The sequence below is a fragment of the Coffea arabica genome, chromosome 10e (genome assembly GCF_036785885.1).
Source record: "Coffea arabica cultivar ET-39 chromosome 10e, Coffea Arabica ET-39 HiFi, whole genome shotgun sequence".
Classification (NCBI taxonomy): domain Eukaryota; kingdom Viridiplantae; phylum Streptophyta; class Magnoliopsida; order Gentianales; family Rubiaceae; genus Coffea; species Coffea arabica.
The window spans coordinates 44,800,604-44,822,238 of NC_092328.1; the positions used below are offsets into that span (position 1 = coordinate 44,800,604).

A 21,635-nucleotide genomic window follows, 5' to 3' on the forward strand; every position below is an offset into this window, starting at 1 on the left:
TTGTACTCACCAAGGGCATTTTTAGTTTTCGTAATGCCCTTTAGGCTTACCAGTGCCCCAGCACCTTTCAAGGTCTCATGAACTCCATTTTTGCCCCTTACCTCAGAAAATTCATATTAGTCTTTTTTGATGACATACTCATATATAATCCTGATCTCTAATCCTACCCCGAACACCTCAAAACAGTCCTGGAAATCAGTAGTTGCTTTTGAAATACTGAAGTTGGCCATGTGTTGTTCTCCACTGTTGGCTCTATCTGTCTTTTCTAAACCTTTTGTGTTAGGAACAGATGCCACACTAGAGCAATACGGGCAGTTCTCATGCAAAAGGGAGGCCAATTTCATTCCTGAGTTAGGTGTTGGTGCCAAAGAACCAGGGGCCTTCTATATATAAAAAGGAGCTATTGTCTTTAATCACTGCAGTGACAAAATGGAAACATTGTTTTCTGGGGTTTCACTTTATTATTAAAACAGACCATGAAAGTTTGAAATACCTCTTGGAGAAGAAGATTTCCACCCCTTTGCAGCAAAAATGGCTCACCAAGCTATAGGGAATAGGTTATGAAACACAATTCAAGAGGGGGAAAGAAAACTTGGTAGCTGATGCCCTCTCTAGGAGAATTTCAAAGGAAGATCCTCTGGATAAGGGGAAGGGAAATGCTGCTTCCATATTGGCTTTGTCAGCAATTAAACCAGTATGGCTATCTGAAGTTCTGATTCTTATACAATGGATAGCAAGGCCACTTCCTTGTTGATGGCTCTAGCTCTGAAAGCAATGGAGATGCCTGAGTATTCTTATAAGGATGGTATTATCAAATTGGAGAAGGCAGCGGATTGAGGCAAAAATTGCTGGAGTAGCCATTTCACCTGGCTACCCTCCACCTCAGTTAGCCATTTCACCTGTTGAAAATGGCCAACGAATTTAGTCAAGGTAGAATTGGTCATAATTTAAGATAATTTAATCTTCCAAATACAAGTGTAGATTGATAAAACTTATTGAAACATGATTAAAAAAGTGCCTTCCTATAATAGGGCGTATGGTATGAAATAAAATTATGGAGAAACTCACAAATATGTCTTCAAAATTTTATTGGTTGTCATGGTTTACGGTGTTCTAAAAGTGTAAGATTTCTTGAATTCACATTTTCACCATGAATCCCAATTAATTAAGAGAAAGAAATCATTGTGATATTCTTTTTGGTGGTGAAATCGTGTTGATGAATGTAAAGAATTACAGATTATATTCAACAGATCACCAAAATATTCCTACTTCTAATTAATTGGCAGATTGTTATGTCGATGACTCATTGAATCAATACGGTCCTAAAGTTGTAATATTGTTTTCACAATTTAATTTTTGTAAATTCGAGTTGCAATAGAAAGATAATCCTTTGAGAAATATAAAATTCTTGTACATGTTTAAGGTATCTAAAGAAAACTGCCATCAAATTCCGTCACGTCACATTCTTTAACTATAGGCTAACTTGGTCTAGAAACCAAGTCAACTGATTAAGACTACAAAGAGGCGCTCATTGCATTAAATTCCGTATGCAACGAATAATGAGAAACCAAAACAATACGTCAAGTACAAAATGACATCTGTTTCTATGTCTTCCTTTCTCCTAAACCACAAATAGCGACTTCTATTCCTTAAGTCTCCCGTGACTACGTACTGGTCCTTATTAGTGGCAATGGCTGAAAAGGATGGCATGCTACCCCTTGAAAGTTTTGTAACTTTGGCAAATCAGCTAATTCGCCCACGGAGCGTTTAATGATGTGTTTTTCCAGCGGCAGCTGGCTAATTATCCAAGGACCAGTCACGAATTTGATATTTCTTAAAAATTGCATCGTTGCAGCACTATAAGTCCAACTCACTCAATACGGAAATCAGTATCAATTGCAGCTCCACTTTAGCGTATCTTGGCTTTGTGCTACAACCAAAATACAAAACGAGCTGCACAGTTCTTTGCCCCATCTAAGGCTCAGAAAGATTACTTACAGTTAACTAACAAATGAAATTAGAAAGCAGAAGCTTTGATCAATCTTTTTTCAAGATAGCTTTGATGGCTATTTCCAGTTTCATTTGGATGTTCAGTTGTTGGAATATGCAACTTCACTGTCGATTTTTTAGTACTAAACTAAATGAATTAGTTGTTGAATAAATCTAGTTGTTAGGAATAGTTTCACATTTAGTATCTTTTGACAAGTTGAAATATTTTGAATTACAATTCTAGATTTGTTAGCGAAAGATTATGTTAGTTTATTTCTTAAATGAGCTCTTTGGAGCCAAATTCTTTACAAAAATTGACCTCCGAACTGGTTATCACCAGATTAGAATTATACCAGAAGACATTCCTAAAACGGCTTTTTTGTACTCACCAAGGGCATTTTTAGTTTTCGTAATGCCCTTTAGGCTTACCAGTGCCCCAGCACCTTTCAAGGTCTCATGAACTCCATTTTTGCCCCTTACCTCAGAAAATTCATATTAGTCTTTTTTGATGACATACTCATATATAATCCTGATCTCTAATCCTACCCCGAACACCTCAAAAAAGTCCTGGAAATCAGTAGTTGCATTTGAAATACTGAAGTTGGCCATGTGTTGTTCTCCACTGTTGGCTCTATCTGTCTTTTCTAAACCTTTTGTGTTAGGAACAGATGCCACACTAGAGCAATACGGGCAGTTCTCATGCAAAAGGGAGGCCAATTTCATTCCTGAGTTAGGTGTTGGTGCCAAAGAACCAGGGGCCTTCTATATATAAAAAGGAGCTATTGTCTTTAATCACTGCAGTGACAAAATGGAAACATTGTTTTCTGGGGTTTCACTTTATTATTAAAACAGACCATGAAAGTTTGAAATACCTCTTGGAGAAGAAGATTTCCACCCCTTTGCAGCAAAAATGGCTCACCAAGCTATAGGGAATAGGTTATGAAACACAATTCAAGAGGGGGAAAGAAAACTTGGTAGCTGATGCCCTCTCTAGGAGAATTTCAAAGGAAGATCCTCTGGATAAGGGGAAGGGAAATGCTGCTTCCATATTGGCTTTGTCAGCAATTAAACCAGTATGGCTATCTGAAGTTCTGATTCTTATACAATGGATAGCAAGGCCACTTCCTTGTTGATGGCTCTAGCTCTGAAAGCAATGGAGATGCCTGAGTATTCTTATAAGGATGGTATTATCAAATTGGAGAAGGCAGCGGATTGAGGCAAAAATTGCTGGAGTAGCCATTTCACCTGGCTACCCTCCACCTCAGTTAGCCATTTCACCTGTTGAAAATGGCCAACGAATTTAGTCAAGGTAGAATTGGTCATAATTTAAGATAATTTAATCTTCCAAATACAAGTGTAGATTGATAAAACTTATTGAAACATGATTAAAAAAGTGCCTTCCTATAATAGGGCGTATGGTATGAAATAAAATTATGGAGAAACTCACAAATATGTCTTCAAAATTTTATTGGTTGTCATGGTTTACGGTGTTCTAAAAGTGTAAGATTTCTTGAATTCACATTTTCACCATGAATCCCAATTAATTAAGAGAAAGAAATCATTGTGATATTCTTTTTGGTGGTGAAATCGTGTTGATGAATGTAAAGAATTACAGATTATATTCAACAGATCACCAAAATATTCCTACTTCTAATTAATTGGCAGATTGTTATGTCGATGACTCATTGAATCAATACGGTCCTAAAGTTGTAATATTGTTTTCACAATTTAATTTTTGTAAATTCGAGTTGCAATAGAAAGATAATCCTTTGAGAAATATAAAATTCTTGTACATGTTTAAGGTATCTAAAGAAAACTGCCATCAAATTCCGTCACGTCACATTCTTTAACTATAGGCTAACTTGGTCTAGAAACCAAGTCAACTGATTAAGACTACAAAGAGGCGCTCATTGCATTAAATTCCGTATGCAACGAATAATGAGAAACCAAAACAATACGTCAAGTACAAAATGACATCTGTTTCTATGTCTTCCTTTCTCCTAAACCACAAATAGCGACTTCTATTCCTTAAGTCTCCCGTGTCAACGTACTGCTCCTTATTAGTGGCAATGGCTGAAAAGGATGGCATGCTACCCCTTGAAAGTTTTGTAACTTTGGCAAATCAGCTAATTCGCCAACGGAGATTTTAATGATGTGTTTTTCCAGCGGCAGCTGGCTAATTATCCAAGGACCAGTCACGAATTTGATATTTCTTAAAAATTGCATCGTTGCAGCACTATAAGTCCTACTCACTCAATACGGAAATCAGTATCAATTGCAGCTCCACTTTAGTGTATCTTGGCTTTGTGCTACAACCAAAATACAAAACGAGCTGCACAGTTCTTTGCCCCATCTAAGGCTCAGACAGATTACTTACAGTTAACTAACAAATGAAATTAGAAAGCAGAAGCTTTAATCAATCTTTATTCATGATAGCTTTGATGGCTATTTCCACTTTCATTTGGATGTTCAGTTGTTGGAATATGCAACTTCACTGTCGTTTTTTAGTACTAAACTAAATGAATTAGTTGTTGAATAAATCTAGTTGTTAGGAAAAGTTTCACATTTAGTATCTATTGACAAGTTAAACTATTTTGAATTACAATTCTAGATTTGTTAGCGAAAGATTATGTTAGTTTATTTCTTAAATGAGCTCTTTGGAGCCAAATTCTTTACAAAAATAGACCTTCGAACTGGTTATCACCAGATTAGAATTAAACCTGAAGACATTCCTAAAACGGCTTTTCGTACTCACCAAGGGCATTTTTAGTTTTGGTAATGCCCTTTAGGCTTACCAGTGCCCCAGCACCTTTCAAGGTCTCATGAACTCCATTTTTGCCCCTTACCTCAGAAAATTCATATTAGTCTTTTTTGATGACATACTCATATATAATCCTGATCTCTAATCCTACCTCGAACACCTCAAAAAAGTCCTGGAAATCAGTAGTTGCATTTGAAATACTGAAGTTGGCCATGTGTTCTACTCCACTGTTGGCTCTATCTGACTTTTCTAAACCTTTTGTGTTAGGAACAGATGCCACACTAGAGCAATACGGGCAGTTCTCATGCAAAAGGGAGGCCAATTTCATTCCTGAGTTAGGTGTTGGGGCCAAAGAACCAGGGGCTTTCTATATATAAAAAGGAGCTATTGTCTTTAATCACTGCAGTGACAAAATGGAAACATTGTTTTCTGGGGTTTCACTTTATTATTAAAACAGACCATGAAAGTTTGAAATACCTCTTGGAGAAGAAGATTTCCACCCCTTTGCAGCAAAAATGGCTCACCAAGCTATAGGGAATAGGTTATGAAACACAATTCAAGAGGGGGAAAGAAAACTTGGTAGCTGATGCCCTCTCTAGGAGAATTTCAAAGGAAGATCCTCTGGATAAGGGGAAGGGAAATGCTGCTTCCATATTGGCTTTGTCAGCAATTAAACCAGTATGGCTATCTGAAGTTCTGATTCTTATACAATGGATAGCAAGGCCACTTCCTTGTTGATGGCTCTAGCTCTGAAAGCAATGGAGATGCCTGAGTATTCTTATAAGGATGGTATTATCAAATTGGAGAAGGCAGCGGATTGAGGCAAAAATTGCTGGAGTAGCCATTTCACCTGGCTACCCTCCACCTCAGTTAGCCATTTCACCTGTTGAAAATGGCCAACGAATTTAGTCAAGGTAGAATTGGTCATAATTTAAGATAATTTAATCTTCCAAATACAAGTGTAGATTGATAAAACTTATTGAAACATGATTAAAAAAGTGCCTTCCTATAATAGGGCGTATGGTATGAAATAAAATTATGGAGAAACTCACAAATATGTCTTCAAAATTTTATTGGTTGTCATGGTTTACGGTGTTCTAAAAGTGTAAGATTTCTTGAATTCACATTTTCACCATGAATCCCAATTAATTAAGAGAAAGAAATCATTGTGATATTCTTTTTGGTGGTGAAATCGTGTTGATGAATGTAAAGAATTACAGATTATATTCAACAGATCACCAAAATATTCCTACTTCTAATTAATTGGCAGATTGTTATGTCGATGACTCATTGAATCAATACGGTCCTAAAGTTGTAATATTGTTTTCACAATTTAATTTTTGTAAATTCGAGTTGCAATAGAAAGATAATCCTTTGAGAAATATAAAATTCTTGTACATGTTTAAGGTATCTAAAGAAAACTGCCATCAAATTCCGTCACGTCACATTCTTTAACTATAGGCTAACTTGGTCTAGAAACCAAGTCAACTGATTAAGACTACAAAGAGGCGCTCATTGCATTAAATTCCGTATGCAACGAATAATGAGAAACCAAAACAATACGTCAAGTACAAAATGACATCTGTTTCTATGTCTTCCTTTCTCCTAAACCACAAATAGCGACTTCTATTCCTTAAGTCTCCCGTGTCAACGTACTGCTCCTTATTAGTGGCAATGGCTGAAAAGGATGGCATGCTACCCCTTGAAAGTTTTGTAACTTTGGCAAATCAGCTAATTCGCCAACGGAGATTTTAATGATGTGTTTTTCCAGCGGCAGCTGGCTAATTATCCAAGGACCAGTCACGAATTTGATATTTCTTAAAAATTGCATCGTTGCAGCACTATAAGTCCTACTCACTCAATACGGAAATCAGTATCAATTGCAGCTCCACTTTAGTGTATCTTGGCTTTGTGCTACAACCAAAATACAAAACGAGCTGCACAGTTCTTTGCCCCATCTAAGGCTCAGACAGATTACTTACAGTTAACTAACAAATGAAATTAGAAAGCAGAAGCTTTAATCAATCTTTATTCATGATAGCTTTGATGGCTATTTCCACTTTCATTTGGATGTTCAGTTGTTGGAATATGCAACTTCACTGTCGTTTTTTAGTACTAAACTAAATGAATTAGTTGTTGAATAAATCTAGTTGTTAGGAAAAGTTTCACATTTAGTATCTATTGACAAGTTAAACTATTTTGAATTACAATTCTAGATTTGTTAGCGAAAGATTATGTTAGTTTATTTCTTAAATGAGCTCTTTGGAGCCAAATTCTTTACAAAAATAGACCTTCGAACTGGTTATCACCAGATTAGAATTAAACCTGAAGACATTCCTAAAACGGCTTTTCGTACTCACCAAGGGCATTTTTAGTTTTGGTAATGCCCTTTAGGCTTACCAGTGCCCCAGCACCTTTCAAGGTCTCATGAACTCCATTTTTGCCCCTTACCTCAGAAAATTCATATTAGTCTTTTTTGATGACATACTCATATATAATCCTGATCTCTAATCCTACCTCGAACACCTCAAAAAAGTCCTGGAAATCAGTAGTTGCATTTGAAATACTGAAGTTGGCCATGTGTTGTTCTCCACTGTTGGCTCTATCTGTCTTTTCTAAACCTTTTGTGTTAGGAACAGATGCCACACTAGAGCAATACGGGCAGTTCTCATGCAAAAGGGAGGCCAATTTCATTCCTGAGTTAGGTGTTGGGGCCAAAGAACCAGGGGCTTTCTATATATAAAAAGGAGCTATTGTCTTTAATCACTGCAGTGACAAAATGGAAACATTGTTTTCTGGGGTTTCACTTTATTATTAAAACAGACCATGAAAGTTTGAAATACCTCTTGGAGAAGAAGATTTCCACCCCTTTGCAGCAAAAATGGCTCACCAAGCTATAGGGAATAGGTTATGAAACACAATTCAAGAGGGGGAAAGAAAACTTGGTAGCTGATGCCCTCTCTAGGAGAATTTCAAAGGAAGATCCTCTGGATAAGGGGAAGGGAAATGCTGCTTCCATATTGGCTTTGTCAGCAATTAAACCAGTATGGCTATCTGAAGTTCTGATTCTTATACAAGGGATAGCAAGGCCACTTCCTTGTTGATGGCTCTAGCTCTGAAAGCAATGGAGATGCCTGAGTATTCTTATAAGGATGGTATTATCAAATATAAAGGGAGGATCTATATTGGAGAAGGCAACGGATTGAGGCAAAAATTGCTGGAGTAGCCATTTCACCTAGCCACCCTCTACCTCAGTTAGCCATTTCACCTGTTGAAAATGGCCAACAAATTTAGCCAAGGTAGAATTGGTCATAATTTAAGATAATTTAATCTTTCAAATACACGTGTAAATTGATACAACTTATTCAAACACGATTAAAAAAGTGCCTTCCTATAATAGGGAGTATGATATGAAATAAAATAACGGAGAAACTCACAAATATGTCTTCAAAATTTTATTGATTGTCGTGGTTTATGAAGTTCTAAAAGTGTAAGATTTCTTGAATTCACATTTTCACCATGAATCCCATTTAACTAAGAGAAAGAAATCATTTTGATATTTTTTTTGGTGGTGAAATCATGTTGATGAATGGAATGATATTACAGATTATATTCAACAGATCACCAAAGTATTCCTACTACTAATTAATTGGAAGAGTGTTATGTCGATGACTCATTGAGTCTATATGGTCCTAAAGTTGTAATATTGTTTTCACAATTTAATTTTAGCAAATTCGAGTTGCAATAGAAAGATAATCCTTTGAGAAATATCAAATTCTTGTACATGTTCAAGGTACCGAAAGAACACTGCCACCAAATATATGGGCTTCATTTTCCTGTGCCATAAAATGTCATCAAATATATGGGCTTCATTCTTGTGCTATAAAATCGTTTTGTCATATTTGATTGGCTTAATCTAATTCGATACTTCATTTCCATTACAAATTATACACGGAAAAGTAACAAGCAAATTCGAATTACATCGATATGACCCTTCAGAAAACTAAAAAGAGTTGGCCAAAAAGATATTTGCATATAAATCCTCAATGTTAAGGAGGTTGGCCATTATGGTCCCTAATGTTCCTCCACAAGACAAATTTGGTCTCTGAACTTCTTAATTCTTACCATTTGAGTACAACTAATGGATCGAATTTCGCAATTCCTAACGGAGGTAACACATGTGACTATGTTAGTTAGATATAGTGCCAAAAAGAAAATTAAGTTGCAATTTTGATCTGTAACCGTTAAAGCATGAATCGATATGTTCCTGAGCATGTCATAACTTTTTTAAGGTAAAGTTTATCATACTAATCTGAATTAGTTTGTTATTTTGAAAAATTATATTGGAAAATGAATAATTTTAAGATCTAACTGGGATTGTTATATAATAATCAAAATCAAGAAGAAAGAGTGGTGAACTAAAAAGTGGAATGTAATCCGATTCTCCCAAAATTTGGACCGTTAGATTACAAAATCCATTACAATCATTCTAAAGAATAGTGGAACTTGAAAACTACACTGCAATATAAACTAAAAGTTGGCAGGGACCAAGTTGTGCAAGTCACTTCTAGGTAGTGGAGATACAGTACTCACTAATCATTACTTCACTTTTTCTATAGAAATTTTTTAAAATTTTTTTTTTTGGTTATATTTCAAAAAAGACCACAAGGAAATATTGTAGAATTTGGCCTTGTTATTACCCCATTTCAATGGTCTGAGTCGCAACTATCCTTCGACTAAGTCAACAATTTCTTTACTCTTCTTTTTCCCTCACTGAAACAAATCATTGACATTTTGGTTGAATTAATTCTTACACTCTTTTCTGTTTCTTTCTTATCCTTATAACTTTTTTATCTGCTCCATTTTATTATTCATTTCTTGACTATTTTCCTTTAATTTTTTAAGCGGTGGTGAACGATTTCAATTTGCTAACAAATTCACCAAGACACGTTACAAAAAGCTAGAAAAAAAAGTAAAGACAGTCGTAGCTTTTTTAATGTAACCGTTGTTCAACGGCTTAATACGCGGCAACAAAATTCAAAATCTAATAAAGGTAAAAACAGCTTTTAGTCCTTTACCTTCTCTTGAACTATTTTATCCAATACACATAAATCACCTTGTCATTTGTCAATGTCTTCCCATCAAACATTTGTTTAGCGACATTATCTCAAAATTTTCAAGCAAAAATGGGCTCTTGCATTAGCAAATGCAGGCCAAAAAAGAAGTTCAAGAGAGACTGCAATTGCATGGAAGAAGATTTTAGCCATGTTCAAGAAAAGCTTGTGATTTCTCAACCACCTTTACCAATTCAGAATCCAGTTTCCCCATCCCCTTCTGTTGCTTCTAGTACTTCATTTTCTTCTGTTTCTGGTGCTAATAGTAGCACTAGCAGTGGATTTTCAATGGCTTCGTCGTTATCATCTTCATCGTCGTGTTCATCTTCGATTCCGGTCTCCAAGGATAGGTCATTTTCCAACGAGTTCTTGTGGTCTTGTGTGAAAGAAAATCCACAAATAATTGGCAGGAATTTGATCAAAGGAAATCTTGAGAAGTCTAATATGAACATGTCAAGTAAAGTTCATCCTTGCAAGTTTGATTTGCCCATCAAACAAGCGATTCCAGAGAGGCATGGGGGATCAACACCAAAGAAAAGAGCTCGAGCAAATTCGCCCACGCTTGTCAGACAAAAAAGCTTCAGGAAAGAGCCTGAACATAAGGTGAGTTCTTCTCCTACATATCAACTTCCAAGCAGAACTTTGATGATGCGATCGCCTTCACCAAGTCGAAGATTCACTGGCGACAGCTTTAGAGATTCACCGATGAATACAACAAAAGAGATTTACTCCAGAAGAGCAGCTGTTCCTAAAGCAAATTCCATTAATCCTATTCCTACATCTTCTTCAATCATGAGGAAAGACAGTTTTAGGATTCCACCTAGTCCAAGTTATGATGTGGGTAAAAGCAACACAATCTTGAAGAGTAGGGAGGCTTTGATCACTCAACAGATTGGTTCAAGGAATTCTCCAATTGCCGTTGGACACAAGGAGGAAAACCAAGATGTGGAGTCAATGGTGGTGGAAGATGTTAACAATCCGCTTATTGCCTTGGATTGTTTTATTTTCCTGTAAAATTTGATTCAGTGTGGATATACGCTCTTTATGGTGTGATAATCATGTCTTTTTCTTTTTCTTTATTTGTAAACAGATTGTTAGTAGCATGTTTACTGAAAATCTACAATCACGTAGATGAAACAGAGATCAAATGCAGCTTTTTTTTTTTTTTTTGGTTGAATTGACAGAAATTGAGTGAATGTCTGGATTTCTTATGTTATTGTAAAACAGAAATTCCCTGGAATGGATGCAAGTCATGCTAAAACCAAGGATTATATTCCTAAATCGATCTCTACTTTAGTATTCTTTCATTTGCAGCTATTAGCAGTTGGTTGATCAGTTTACAAGATAAATGAAGCGGAGTACTATACCAAATTTTTTTTATTTTAAGAGTTGATGTTGTTGTGGGACTGATAGTTTAGTGATGAGATGACTGCACCAGTATATTGGAACTTTAAACAGAGGGGAAAAAGAAAAGCACAGCATAAGAAGAAAAGGTATTCATCGCCTATTAGATATATTGGAAGCAAATCAGTGACAGTTCATGGCAATGTCATATTTTCACAGTTGCAGTTCCAGGGCTCAAATTTTGCAATAACATTTTAAAGAAAATCAGATTAATAAGGGTACATTAACTTAGGAAAAGACCGTATGTAACTGTTAGAAAGGTTTTCCAAATCACAGAAGCTTTCAGATATATTTATCAATAAATCAAGATTACGGAAAAGAAGAGTAGCAGAAAAGGCACATTGAGTTTTTGTCTTGCCTAATTTGGTACTTTAGTCCTTTTCTTTTATATTTGTCTCAATTAGTCCCTGCAACTTTTATTTTCTGCCATTTGCTCCCTTCCCTATTCAAAGTTAGCCAACTTATTTCACATGAAAGAGTGACTCTGAAAAGTAAGTAGACAAGAAAAATCTATGCAATCATGGGCTGCTAATTGAGCTATAAAATTTTTAGGATATAAATTAACCCCATGGTCAAGTAGATTTTCATGTAACCTTCTTACAGTTTCAAAATCCATATACAACTTTCTCGTGCTATATATTAAAGTGTCAAATTGATGGAAATCGCCCTTCCCAATTGAACAAGTTGAAATTTCAGCATTACCTCATTTGAAAACTAAAATGATTGCTGCGGCAAGAAATATAAGTGTGTTATAAATTATATTTTGTTCCCTTATAGTTTTGCACTTTCTACGTAAACTTCATGTAGTTTCAAATCCATAATCAACTATGGTTAACGAACAATTTTCATATTGACATTTTGGCACCCTTGACATTTCAATTAATGTCTTTAAGAAAGAAAAATTCCATTACTTCAACACTTTCATTCAAAGCATAGGAGACTTATGTGTAACTTTTGAGACCATAAAAATGTGATGAAACATTAAACCATAGGATGCTAACTTCTAAAGTATAAATTACCCTAATTTGGTATCTTATTCATGAATTACTAATAGAATAGCTCTTAATAACAACGAAATTATGTGTTTGCATGCTTTTTAGACTTCACTTCTACGCATTAATCCTTTATTATGGTTGAAAATGCCACTATAATATGTTTATTTATTTATCTACTTGTTGCCTCTGAATGGCTTCTAATGGTTTTCTTTGAAGTGCAAATGCAATTTTGGCAATCAAATGTGAGGTACATCGATCCATGTAAATGTGACAATATTGTCTAAATATTAGTAATAGATAAGGGTCAAACTATAAACAATTAAGAAATGGAGGCACCAAATTGGAAGAAGGCCAAAGAAAAGAACTTAAAATTTAACAAACGAGAATTCACCTTTTCTTTTTTCCTTTTGTTGGGAGAAGAATTGCCCTTTTATTGCTGTCGCCCTTCACAAGATGGCACGCCAACATTCTAGACATGCTTCGATGCTTTCAGAAACGCACTATTTTACACCTATTATATACTATACCTTAAAAAAAAAAGTTCGTGATAATTATTTCCAAATTTTATCTGCACCAGTCTGCAGTAACTAAAAACGTGAAATTATAGCTGATTTTGTAAATTTTCGGCGTTTACATTCAGAGCCTTTCAGCATAAGAATTTTCAAACTCCTAACTTCAAGTCATTTTTTCAGACCTAGATCAACGACGAAAACCATGAAAAAGGAAGGAAAAAAACACTAATTTGTGAAAAGATTTTGACTTGTGCATACACATTTATACCGCCATAGAGGCTAGTTCATGACTTCAATTCATAACGCTGAGAGAAAAGCTTACAAGCAGTGAATCCAGCTCCTTTTACTAGATTCTTGTACTCCTTACATGTCCTCTCTTTCCCTCCAGAAGTAACAATCAACATAGTAACGTCAAAACGAAAACCAAATTTGGACACGAGATCTGTCTTTGGGGATTCCCGAAGTATGGTCTCGATAATTATCACTTTGCCGGAATCAGTCAATAGCAGATTTCATCCGGCCAGTTGTGAAGCGCATTCTGCACAAGTAACCTTGGAAGTGGTTATGGTAAAAGTACATAACCCCATCTATCTACAGTAAGATTACTTTCAAAAGTATATTTAAGTTTCTGAATTTTCACTGGCATATATTCTTTTTCATATGAAAAGGAATTAGGAATTCTTCTTAGATCTGTTTCCAATTGCCCTACATAAAAACGTTGCCAACTGCCAATTTTTCATGCATTCACCTAAATGGCGCTTGATTCAAGGGAATGACCACAACTAGACTGGCAATACTAACAAAATTGGAAAAAAGAATACACTTTAAACTGGGTCATTTGAGAAAAAAAAAGGCAAATTACACTTTACTCCCCTGTGATTTAGTATTTTTGATATAACCCCCCTATGGTTTCAAAAACTATACATAACCCTCTCATAATTTGGATTGAAGTGTCAAAGTGACGGAACTAGTCATTCGTAATAAAGTCACCTAAAATATCAAAAATACCCTTATGTAAAGTTGAAAATTATTTATTAACCAAGGGGGGTTATGTGTATATTTTGAAAACAATAAGGGGTTATATGGTAAAGTATTAAACTATAAGGAGGTTATATGATAAAATATAAAAATCATAGGGGGTTAGTGTGTCATAAATTTATAAGGGTAATTTTGATATTTTTAAAAGTTCCATTACAAATGACTATTTCTGTCACTTTGATACTTTAATCCAAATCATGAGGAGGTTTTATATAGCTTTTCAAACCATGGGAAGGTTATCCAAAAAACACCAAATTATAAACTCAGTAAAGAGATAAATACATTTCAAAAATCAAATCACATTATTTAACATAATATGTACTTCCAAGTATGTATTAGTACAACGCACTTAAAGCATTCAAATAAGTGCTTTAATTTAAAGGTCTACTGCATGCATTACTTTTTTATTAGCTACTAAAATCCCAAACGAGTCCTAAGAAATAAATAAAAAAGGGCAAATTACACTTTACCCCTGTAGTTTAGTATTTTTATACATAACTCCCCTATAGTTTTAAAAACTATACATAACCCTCTCATGGTTTGAATTAAAGTATCAAAGTAATTGAATTTACAATCCATAATGAAGTCATCTAAAATATCAAAAAATACCCCCATGTAAAGTTGAAAATTATTTATTAACTACAGGAGGGTTATGTGTATATTTTGAAAACCATAAAGTTGTTATATGGTAAAGCATTAAACCATAAGGTGTTATATAGTAAAACATAAAACCATACAAAATTAGTATATCATATATATTATGTTTATATATTTTGGTCACTTCAGCCATTTTAATTTTTAAACAAGTGTAATTTGGATATTTTTAAAGGTTCCGTTACTAATGATCATTTTGACACTTTAATCCAAACTATAAGAAGATTATATATACTGGCTGTATCCAAATCGTCAAATGGAGACGATGGTCCAAATCGTCAGCCACCATATAATATATCTATACTAGCTGTATCCAACTTCAACCCTCCCCTTGTTTGCTCGACTAGTGGCCTAGCACTATTTATGGCTTGATGAATATGTCCATAGCCAGAGATTTTAGAGATCGATTTCTCTGCATAGTTGTCAAGCTTCAGTGCAAATCTGTTTTTGAACCATGTCGATTCTTAACTTCAAACCATAGAATCCTCTCTAACAACGACAAAAAATGCCTCTTTGTCGTCCTTCAAAATGGCTTTGAACCTTAATGCATTTGGGTCCTTGGAAAGTTTTTTCTCCAAGGAAATGCTCAAACTCTTTCTCGTGATTTTTTACTCTGAAAGGGTGTAACTTAAACAACTCATCGGGTTTATCCATCCACAAGGATATTGAACTTCGATTAAGAAGCAAAAAGAGTAATTGGTCAATGGTGAAATGTTGCCGTATAAACTTGGTTAGTGTAGCTCTATACCCTACTTTATCATGAGGCAAAAATGATATTTCAGTCCTTGATATTTATGGTCTAGACCCAATTGGTCCTAAATGTTTGGGCCAGGAAAAAATATTGCTAAAGCACTCAATTTAACAGGATGTCTAATTAATAATTGGGTAAATTACAATAACTGCCTTGTGGATTCACTGATTGTCACATCATTCCTCTAATATTTCAAAATATCTACATGACCTCTTTATGATTTTATGTAAAGTGAAAATTTGATGAAAAATAACTTCCATAATGTGATTAGTTGAAATGCCAACATAGTCTTTATCTAAGTAGTAAATTGAACAACAGTTTGACCCACTTGCATAAAATCATGGGAGAATTATGTGGATAAAAACTAAAATCACATGGAGGGAAAGCGGATATTTATACAAATCAGTGTGGAGATTAAGTGAATATTATGATCATCATGCACAATATTAGAATGTGTTTGGTTCAGTCGCTGTAACTGTGTTAATATTTTCTATCTGTTTTCAACTTTATACAAAATCACAAGAGGGTTATGTAGTTATTTTGAGACTTTGGGGGCCACGTAGCAATATAAAATGCCACAGGAAGATTATATGTAACTTATCCTTAATGTTTTGAGGTAATGGAATGTAATCCTTTATTCAATTTTGACTAAAGGGGTTCCTGATGTTGCACGTTTGCGTAAAAATTTGATGCGGTTCATAAAAAAGTAAAAGAAAACTCAGTTCATAAACAATTAGAAAATTTATGCATTCACTATTCAGTATTCTTGATGGCAAAAGGCCATTTCTTCATACTAGCTTTTTTAAAGTGGCTTCAATTCCTCAACAAAAAAGAACCATAAAACTCAAGTAAAATGACTATTTCAATCAATCAGAGAATGTCCTCTGCTTCTTAAAATTATTCCAGTGTTGGCAACTGGGGACTGGCCAAATATGAAACTAAAACATAGGTCTATGCTTCACTTCATGTAACAAAACCAAACAAAAAGAGCTGCAGATATAAACGCCACAGTACCTAGACTTACTTCGGAATCCCCTTGCTTATGGCTCATATCTGGATGATCAACTCCCTGAAACAACTTGATCAACGTTTTTATGGCTCTCCAATCATCGCTTATATGATAACTCTGCTTCTCTTTTTGGCTGATCAGTGCTTCAAAAACTTGGGCACATTTTGGAGACCGAACTTTCTCCCCAGCAACCATCAACAGAATGGCCACACCATCGACTGAAAGATCATTCAAGAAAACTTCAAAGGTTCTCTCAACAACACTTTTGTCATTTGCGAGCCGCTTAATTGTGTTCAAATCTTCTCTCTGGTGGTAAGAATTCAATCAAATTAGAGTTTATTCGAAAACATGGAAGCTTAATTTGATCCACACATAAGAAAGAATATAAGTAATGATCATACATCTTCTAAGGAGCGCAACTCTTGGAGCAATTTGGCCACGGATTCATCTCTTCTCCACTTGAGCTTCTTGCTACAGTAATGAGACCAATTGGTTCATGATGTATCAGCCAACTAAACGACATTAAAAACAATATCGAAATAACACTAGTCTGCGAAAAAAATAAAAATGAAAAACACTGGCCAAGTGAATAAGAATGTTCGTGTGAATGTATGAAAATTGATTGATATCAAATGAGAGACTTTTAAGGTGAACCTTACAAAATTTCAATAAATACTTCTTCCAGTGAATGTTCGTTAAAAAGTTCTCTTGAGTACTAAATAGAGACTATCAACTCAATCTCAAAAAACAAAACTCATAATCTAAAAGCTTATGATGCAGTAATACTCTCACTTTATTCAAGATCATGAGATTCAAAGAATATGCATTGTTAATTATCTTATATTACAAAGGTTAAGTTAAATAGAATATCTTACCTTCAGTCATTTCAATTTTCAATGGGATTTTTTAAAAATTAAAAATCCAAAAACAATTGAGAATGAGACAATGAAAACAGTTTTGAATAAAAAAAAAAAAACCGAGCTTGTTCTGCAATTTTTTTTTTTTTTGCGCAGTTTCCAATATTATAAACAAACCTAACCTGACTTTGTCAAACGTCATACTTTAAATTAGATTCCAAAAATAACTTGTATCAAATGTATGCTTCTTGAATGAGAGCTTATTAAAATGTCTGTTGTGCTGATTGAAATACACAAAGGATTTTTTATGAATTGTTAAAAGATAATCTTCTAAAGTTAACACTTAGACGAATGAAACAAGTAAAGTTTAAACGCTAAACAATTCTCTTTTTGTTCTTGCAATTAGAAACTTGGTCGGTACATGAAAATTTTTGTCATAGCTAAAGAATATGCCAACATCAAATTTATAATTACTGAAGTTAAAATGGCAAATAATGCGTATTATATTCAGAAGAATAATACAAAATCCCCCAATTATGAAGTATATTTATTATTTTATGAGGCATATGGCCACTGTATTAATTGCCCTAGTAGATAAATTTTTACTAGCTTATCTAAATCAAGAGAACTTGGATGATCTTTTACTGCCTAAGAGTTTGTAAGCTATTATAACCCTCCAAAAATAATGTAATGACAACTTCTAATTTAGGACGAAGGTTGCAAAGCAATATTTAGATAGTACACAAAGTTGTACATAAATGTAATATTAAATTAATCAATACCGAAATCCTGCAATAGCGATCTGAAGTTCAGATTCATCTACTCGAGCCCCGTGGGATTGAAACAATTTTGTAAATTCAGAATTCAACTCCGCCGCAGCCCACTTCAAAGGCGTGGTTTCATCTACGAATTTACGACGTCCTAATCTCCCATGCCATGGAATTTGAACGTTGACATTCACGCCGAAGCCTGGTTGAAGTAAAACCCTGGCACAATTCATGGCCTTGTTCCTGCATATATAGCATAAAACATTCTTTATGCTAACCTCTGCATATCCCAGATTCAGTGCCTGATCCCTTGTGGGGCGTGACCACCAATCTTTCTCAGTTATCACAGTTGACTTGTTCAGCAAGGACGAAAAGGCTTCTTGATCATCCTTAGAAATTGCTTGTTGCAATAGTGAGTCTAATTCTTTTGAGAATTTGGTTTTCAAGAAATCCCTGAAGTCTTTCTCGTGATTTTTTAGACTAAAAGGTTCAAAGCCACAAATCTTGTCTATTTCATCAATAGGTATGGGAGGTTGATGATCATCATTGTTAGTTGAATCTTCTGTTGATGATCTTCCATCGACGCGTCTTGCTTGATTTGAGTCCATGAATCCAAATCGAAAGCTTTGAGATTCCTTGGTGAGGTCAAGAATTTTGCATATTATTGGTGAGGGTTTCAAGCCGTTATAATAGTAGCTTTGGCAACAAGTTTCGTTTAGGATGAAATTGTACTTAACAATTATAATTGCAGAAGAAGAAAAAGAAAGGAATTATATTTGTTTCAAAATTGGTAGGGGAAAAACCTAGAGACATTTTCTATCCAAAATTTGCTGTATTTTGAGCATATCCACGACCATAATTTTGAAGGCATATATGTTGGCATAATAAACGAATACTCAAAAATAGAAATTTTATTATTATTATTTGACTATGTTTTAACCAATTTAAATTTTTAGTAATTCTTTGGAGAGAAATTTTATTATTTAGGAATTAGTATTCTATTAGGAAATTTCTTATGGTTTTCAGTCCATCTATAAATAATCAAGTTAAGATTTTGGTTGTCATCCATTTATAAAAATTGGAATACTCAAGTTAAGATTTAGTAATTTGGTAGGAGTCAAGAAAATTCCTTGTGGTTATCATCCATCTATAAATAGGGAATTAGTATTTTATTAGGAAATTTCTTATAAACTCGAGTTGCCGTCCATCTATAAATGGGAAATTAGTATTTTATTAGAAATTTTCTTATAAATTCAGGTTGTCATTCATCTATAAATAGGAAATTAGTATTTTATTATGAAATTTCTTATAAACTCATTTTTATGATGATATTTATGTTGTTTTGTGTGTAAATTAATTCTTCATATATATTGATTTTATGAAATTTATCTCCTATAACTTTTTGGTAGAATTTTTGGAGTTCTACAATATCAATTTAATATAGGTTGGAGAATAAATATATAAAGATTCAATTTACTACAGTTATAGCCATTCGATTTCAGATACTTCCTTTTGGTATGCCTATAAGGAAGACAACTGTCGTTGAAAAAATTTCTTAATTCTAAGCTATTATACACTTAATCAAACCTTGCAGAAATTGCTACCTTACCCAAAGATTTTTGGCCCCTAATCCCAATGTTTTTAAACTCGGACCGGCCAGTGAACCAGAGAGGTGGCCGGTTCACGGTCGGACGGGTTGGACCGGCCGGTTCAACGGTTCTCTGTTTTTTTTTTTTTTTTTTTTTGTGTTAAGTACTAAGCAGGTTTCATTCTACACTTGAACTTTACCAACATAACTTAATTTAAGTTATGATAATAATAAATTTTCTAAAAGTTATACATAAAACATGGAATGATAAATATAATTAAAATATCATAATTCACCACAAGTTTTCATAAATTTATTATAAACATAAATAGATACAATCCAAATGTTCACCAATTATCACAAATAAAAACACAAAAAATAAATAAATTAAATATTGAAATTCTTTTACAACCCTTAAAAAAATCCATGAAAGAATTCAAGTTAAGACAAACCATTTGAATAGCAAACTTTTATCAGTGGCATAATAAGCAACCACACCACCTTCACAATTTCATCAACTTAAGCTGAAAAAGTTAAAATTTTATTATAAAAATATAAATCTAATTGCTCAAACTCAAAAAAACTAAAAATTTTTGAAAAACAAATATACAGTTAAACACATAAAAAATTAATTGCTACTAAACATTACTAATTAACATGTTATATTAAATTCAATGATCCTATACCATTAATTATTTTAAATTCAATTATCAATAGCTTCGATTATGTGCCAACTACCATATTTTTGACCAGCCCAATGTTATCATTTGTAATTCCTACCAAATTCCTACACAGATGTGCACTACTTTTGCAAAAATTTCATCCTTAATTAATCAAATAAAAATAAAACAAAAATGAGGGAAACATATGAAAATTGAGGGGAAAAAGAAGAAAATGCAAAAAAATCAACTGAAGATAATAATATAGAAGAAAAAACCTTGAAAAGAAAAAAATTAAACTTACCAAGATGTTGGAAAACAACAAAAGTTGAAATTTTCAACTTGTTTACAATCTGCTAAAGATAATAACCTGATAATAATGGTGAAGACTTGAGAAAATCTTGTTGTGGATATTTGGGTTAAAAATGGTTAAGAAGAAAAAATTGAAAAAAAAAATAAGAGAAGAACTTGATGTTTTAATATATTTTTTAGTCAAGTAAAATTCTCAACAAACTTAACTATAGTCTAGCGGTAAGATTGTCATATGCAAACTTGGAGACCTAGGTTCGAATCATAGCTATACCATTCTTGATATTTTGTTGAAGAATTTAAAAAACCGTCGATTCACGGTTCTAAACGGTTCACACGGTTCGTCCGGATTTCAACGGTTCTCCATGAACTTCCGGCTTTAGCATTAGACCGGACCGGTGACATGGCCGGTTCGCGGTCCAACCGGTCGAACCGGCCGGTCCGGTCTGGTTCTGAAAACATTGCCTAATCCACGTAAGTCACGAGTAAAACACTCGCTTCTCTGGCACCTACCCAAAGAAATGGGCTAGATCTAAATATAAGGGTAAATTGCTTATTACCCTCGATTTTACAAAATTTGTGATTTTATGTAAAGTAGAAAATAAAAGGAATGCACGATCAGTTATGCCGTTTATAGGTGCGTGTGATAAAATCTTAATATCCATATAATCTCCTCATAATTTGTATAAATATCAATCCACTTCAACCCCTGTGATTTTTGCATTTATCCTTTGGTTAAGTCATCTATTAATTTAGCATTTAAATAAGGGCACTATTGATATTTCAACTAACAATGTTACATAGATATTTTTCGTCAAATTTTCACTTTACATAAAACCATAGAAGAGGTGAAGTGAATATTTTAAAACGTTAGGGGATCATGTGGCAACAGATGAAACCATAGGGGGTTGCATGCAATTTACCCTAAATATAATGCAATCACGACTTCCTAGACCAATTATAGCACCAGTCCTAAGTCTAACCTCAAATAACAAATTCAAAAATTAAAACGGCTAAATGGGGTTTGTTTATATTTCAAAACTGCAGATATCATATGCGTAGAGTCCTCCTAAATCATGAGGCAATGAAGGGCCATCCTCTGCACAACGAATTATGAACAAACCCAGCCGTATTGACGCTTCTCAAGCTTTGCTTCAATAGTTTTACCTTTTCTGAACGTTGGGGTGGAAACTTGAATTTCTTGATGCAATTACCACATGAATTTTGT

General features: G+C 34.1%; 1 protein-coding gene across 1 annotated transcript; it reads left to right on the forward strand.

The window, feature by feature from the left end:
- The first annotated feature begins 9,936 nt into the window (after positions 1-9,936).
- LOC113711544 (uncharacterized) lies at positions 9,937-10,878 on the forward strand. The gene has a single exon (XM_027234703.1). The coding sequence runs from the start codon at positions 9,937-9,939 to the stop codon at positions 10,876-10,878; it is 942 nt and encodes a 313-aa protein (XP_027090504.1).
- The last annotated feature ends 10,757 nt before the right edge of the window (positions 10,879-21,635 follow it).

Excerpts from the sequence above, each read along its gene's own strand:
- LOC113711544 (XM_027234703.1), top strand. The coding sequence starts at position 9,937 with ATGGGCTCTTGCATTAGCAAATGCAGGCCAAAAAAGAAGTTCAAGAGA.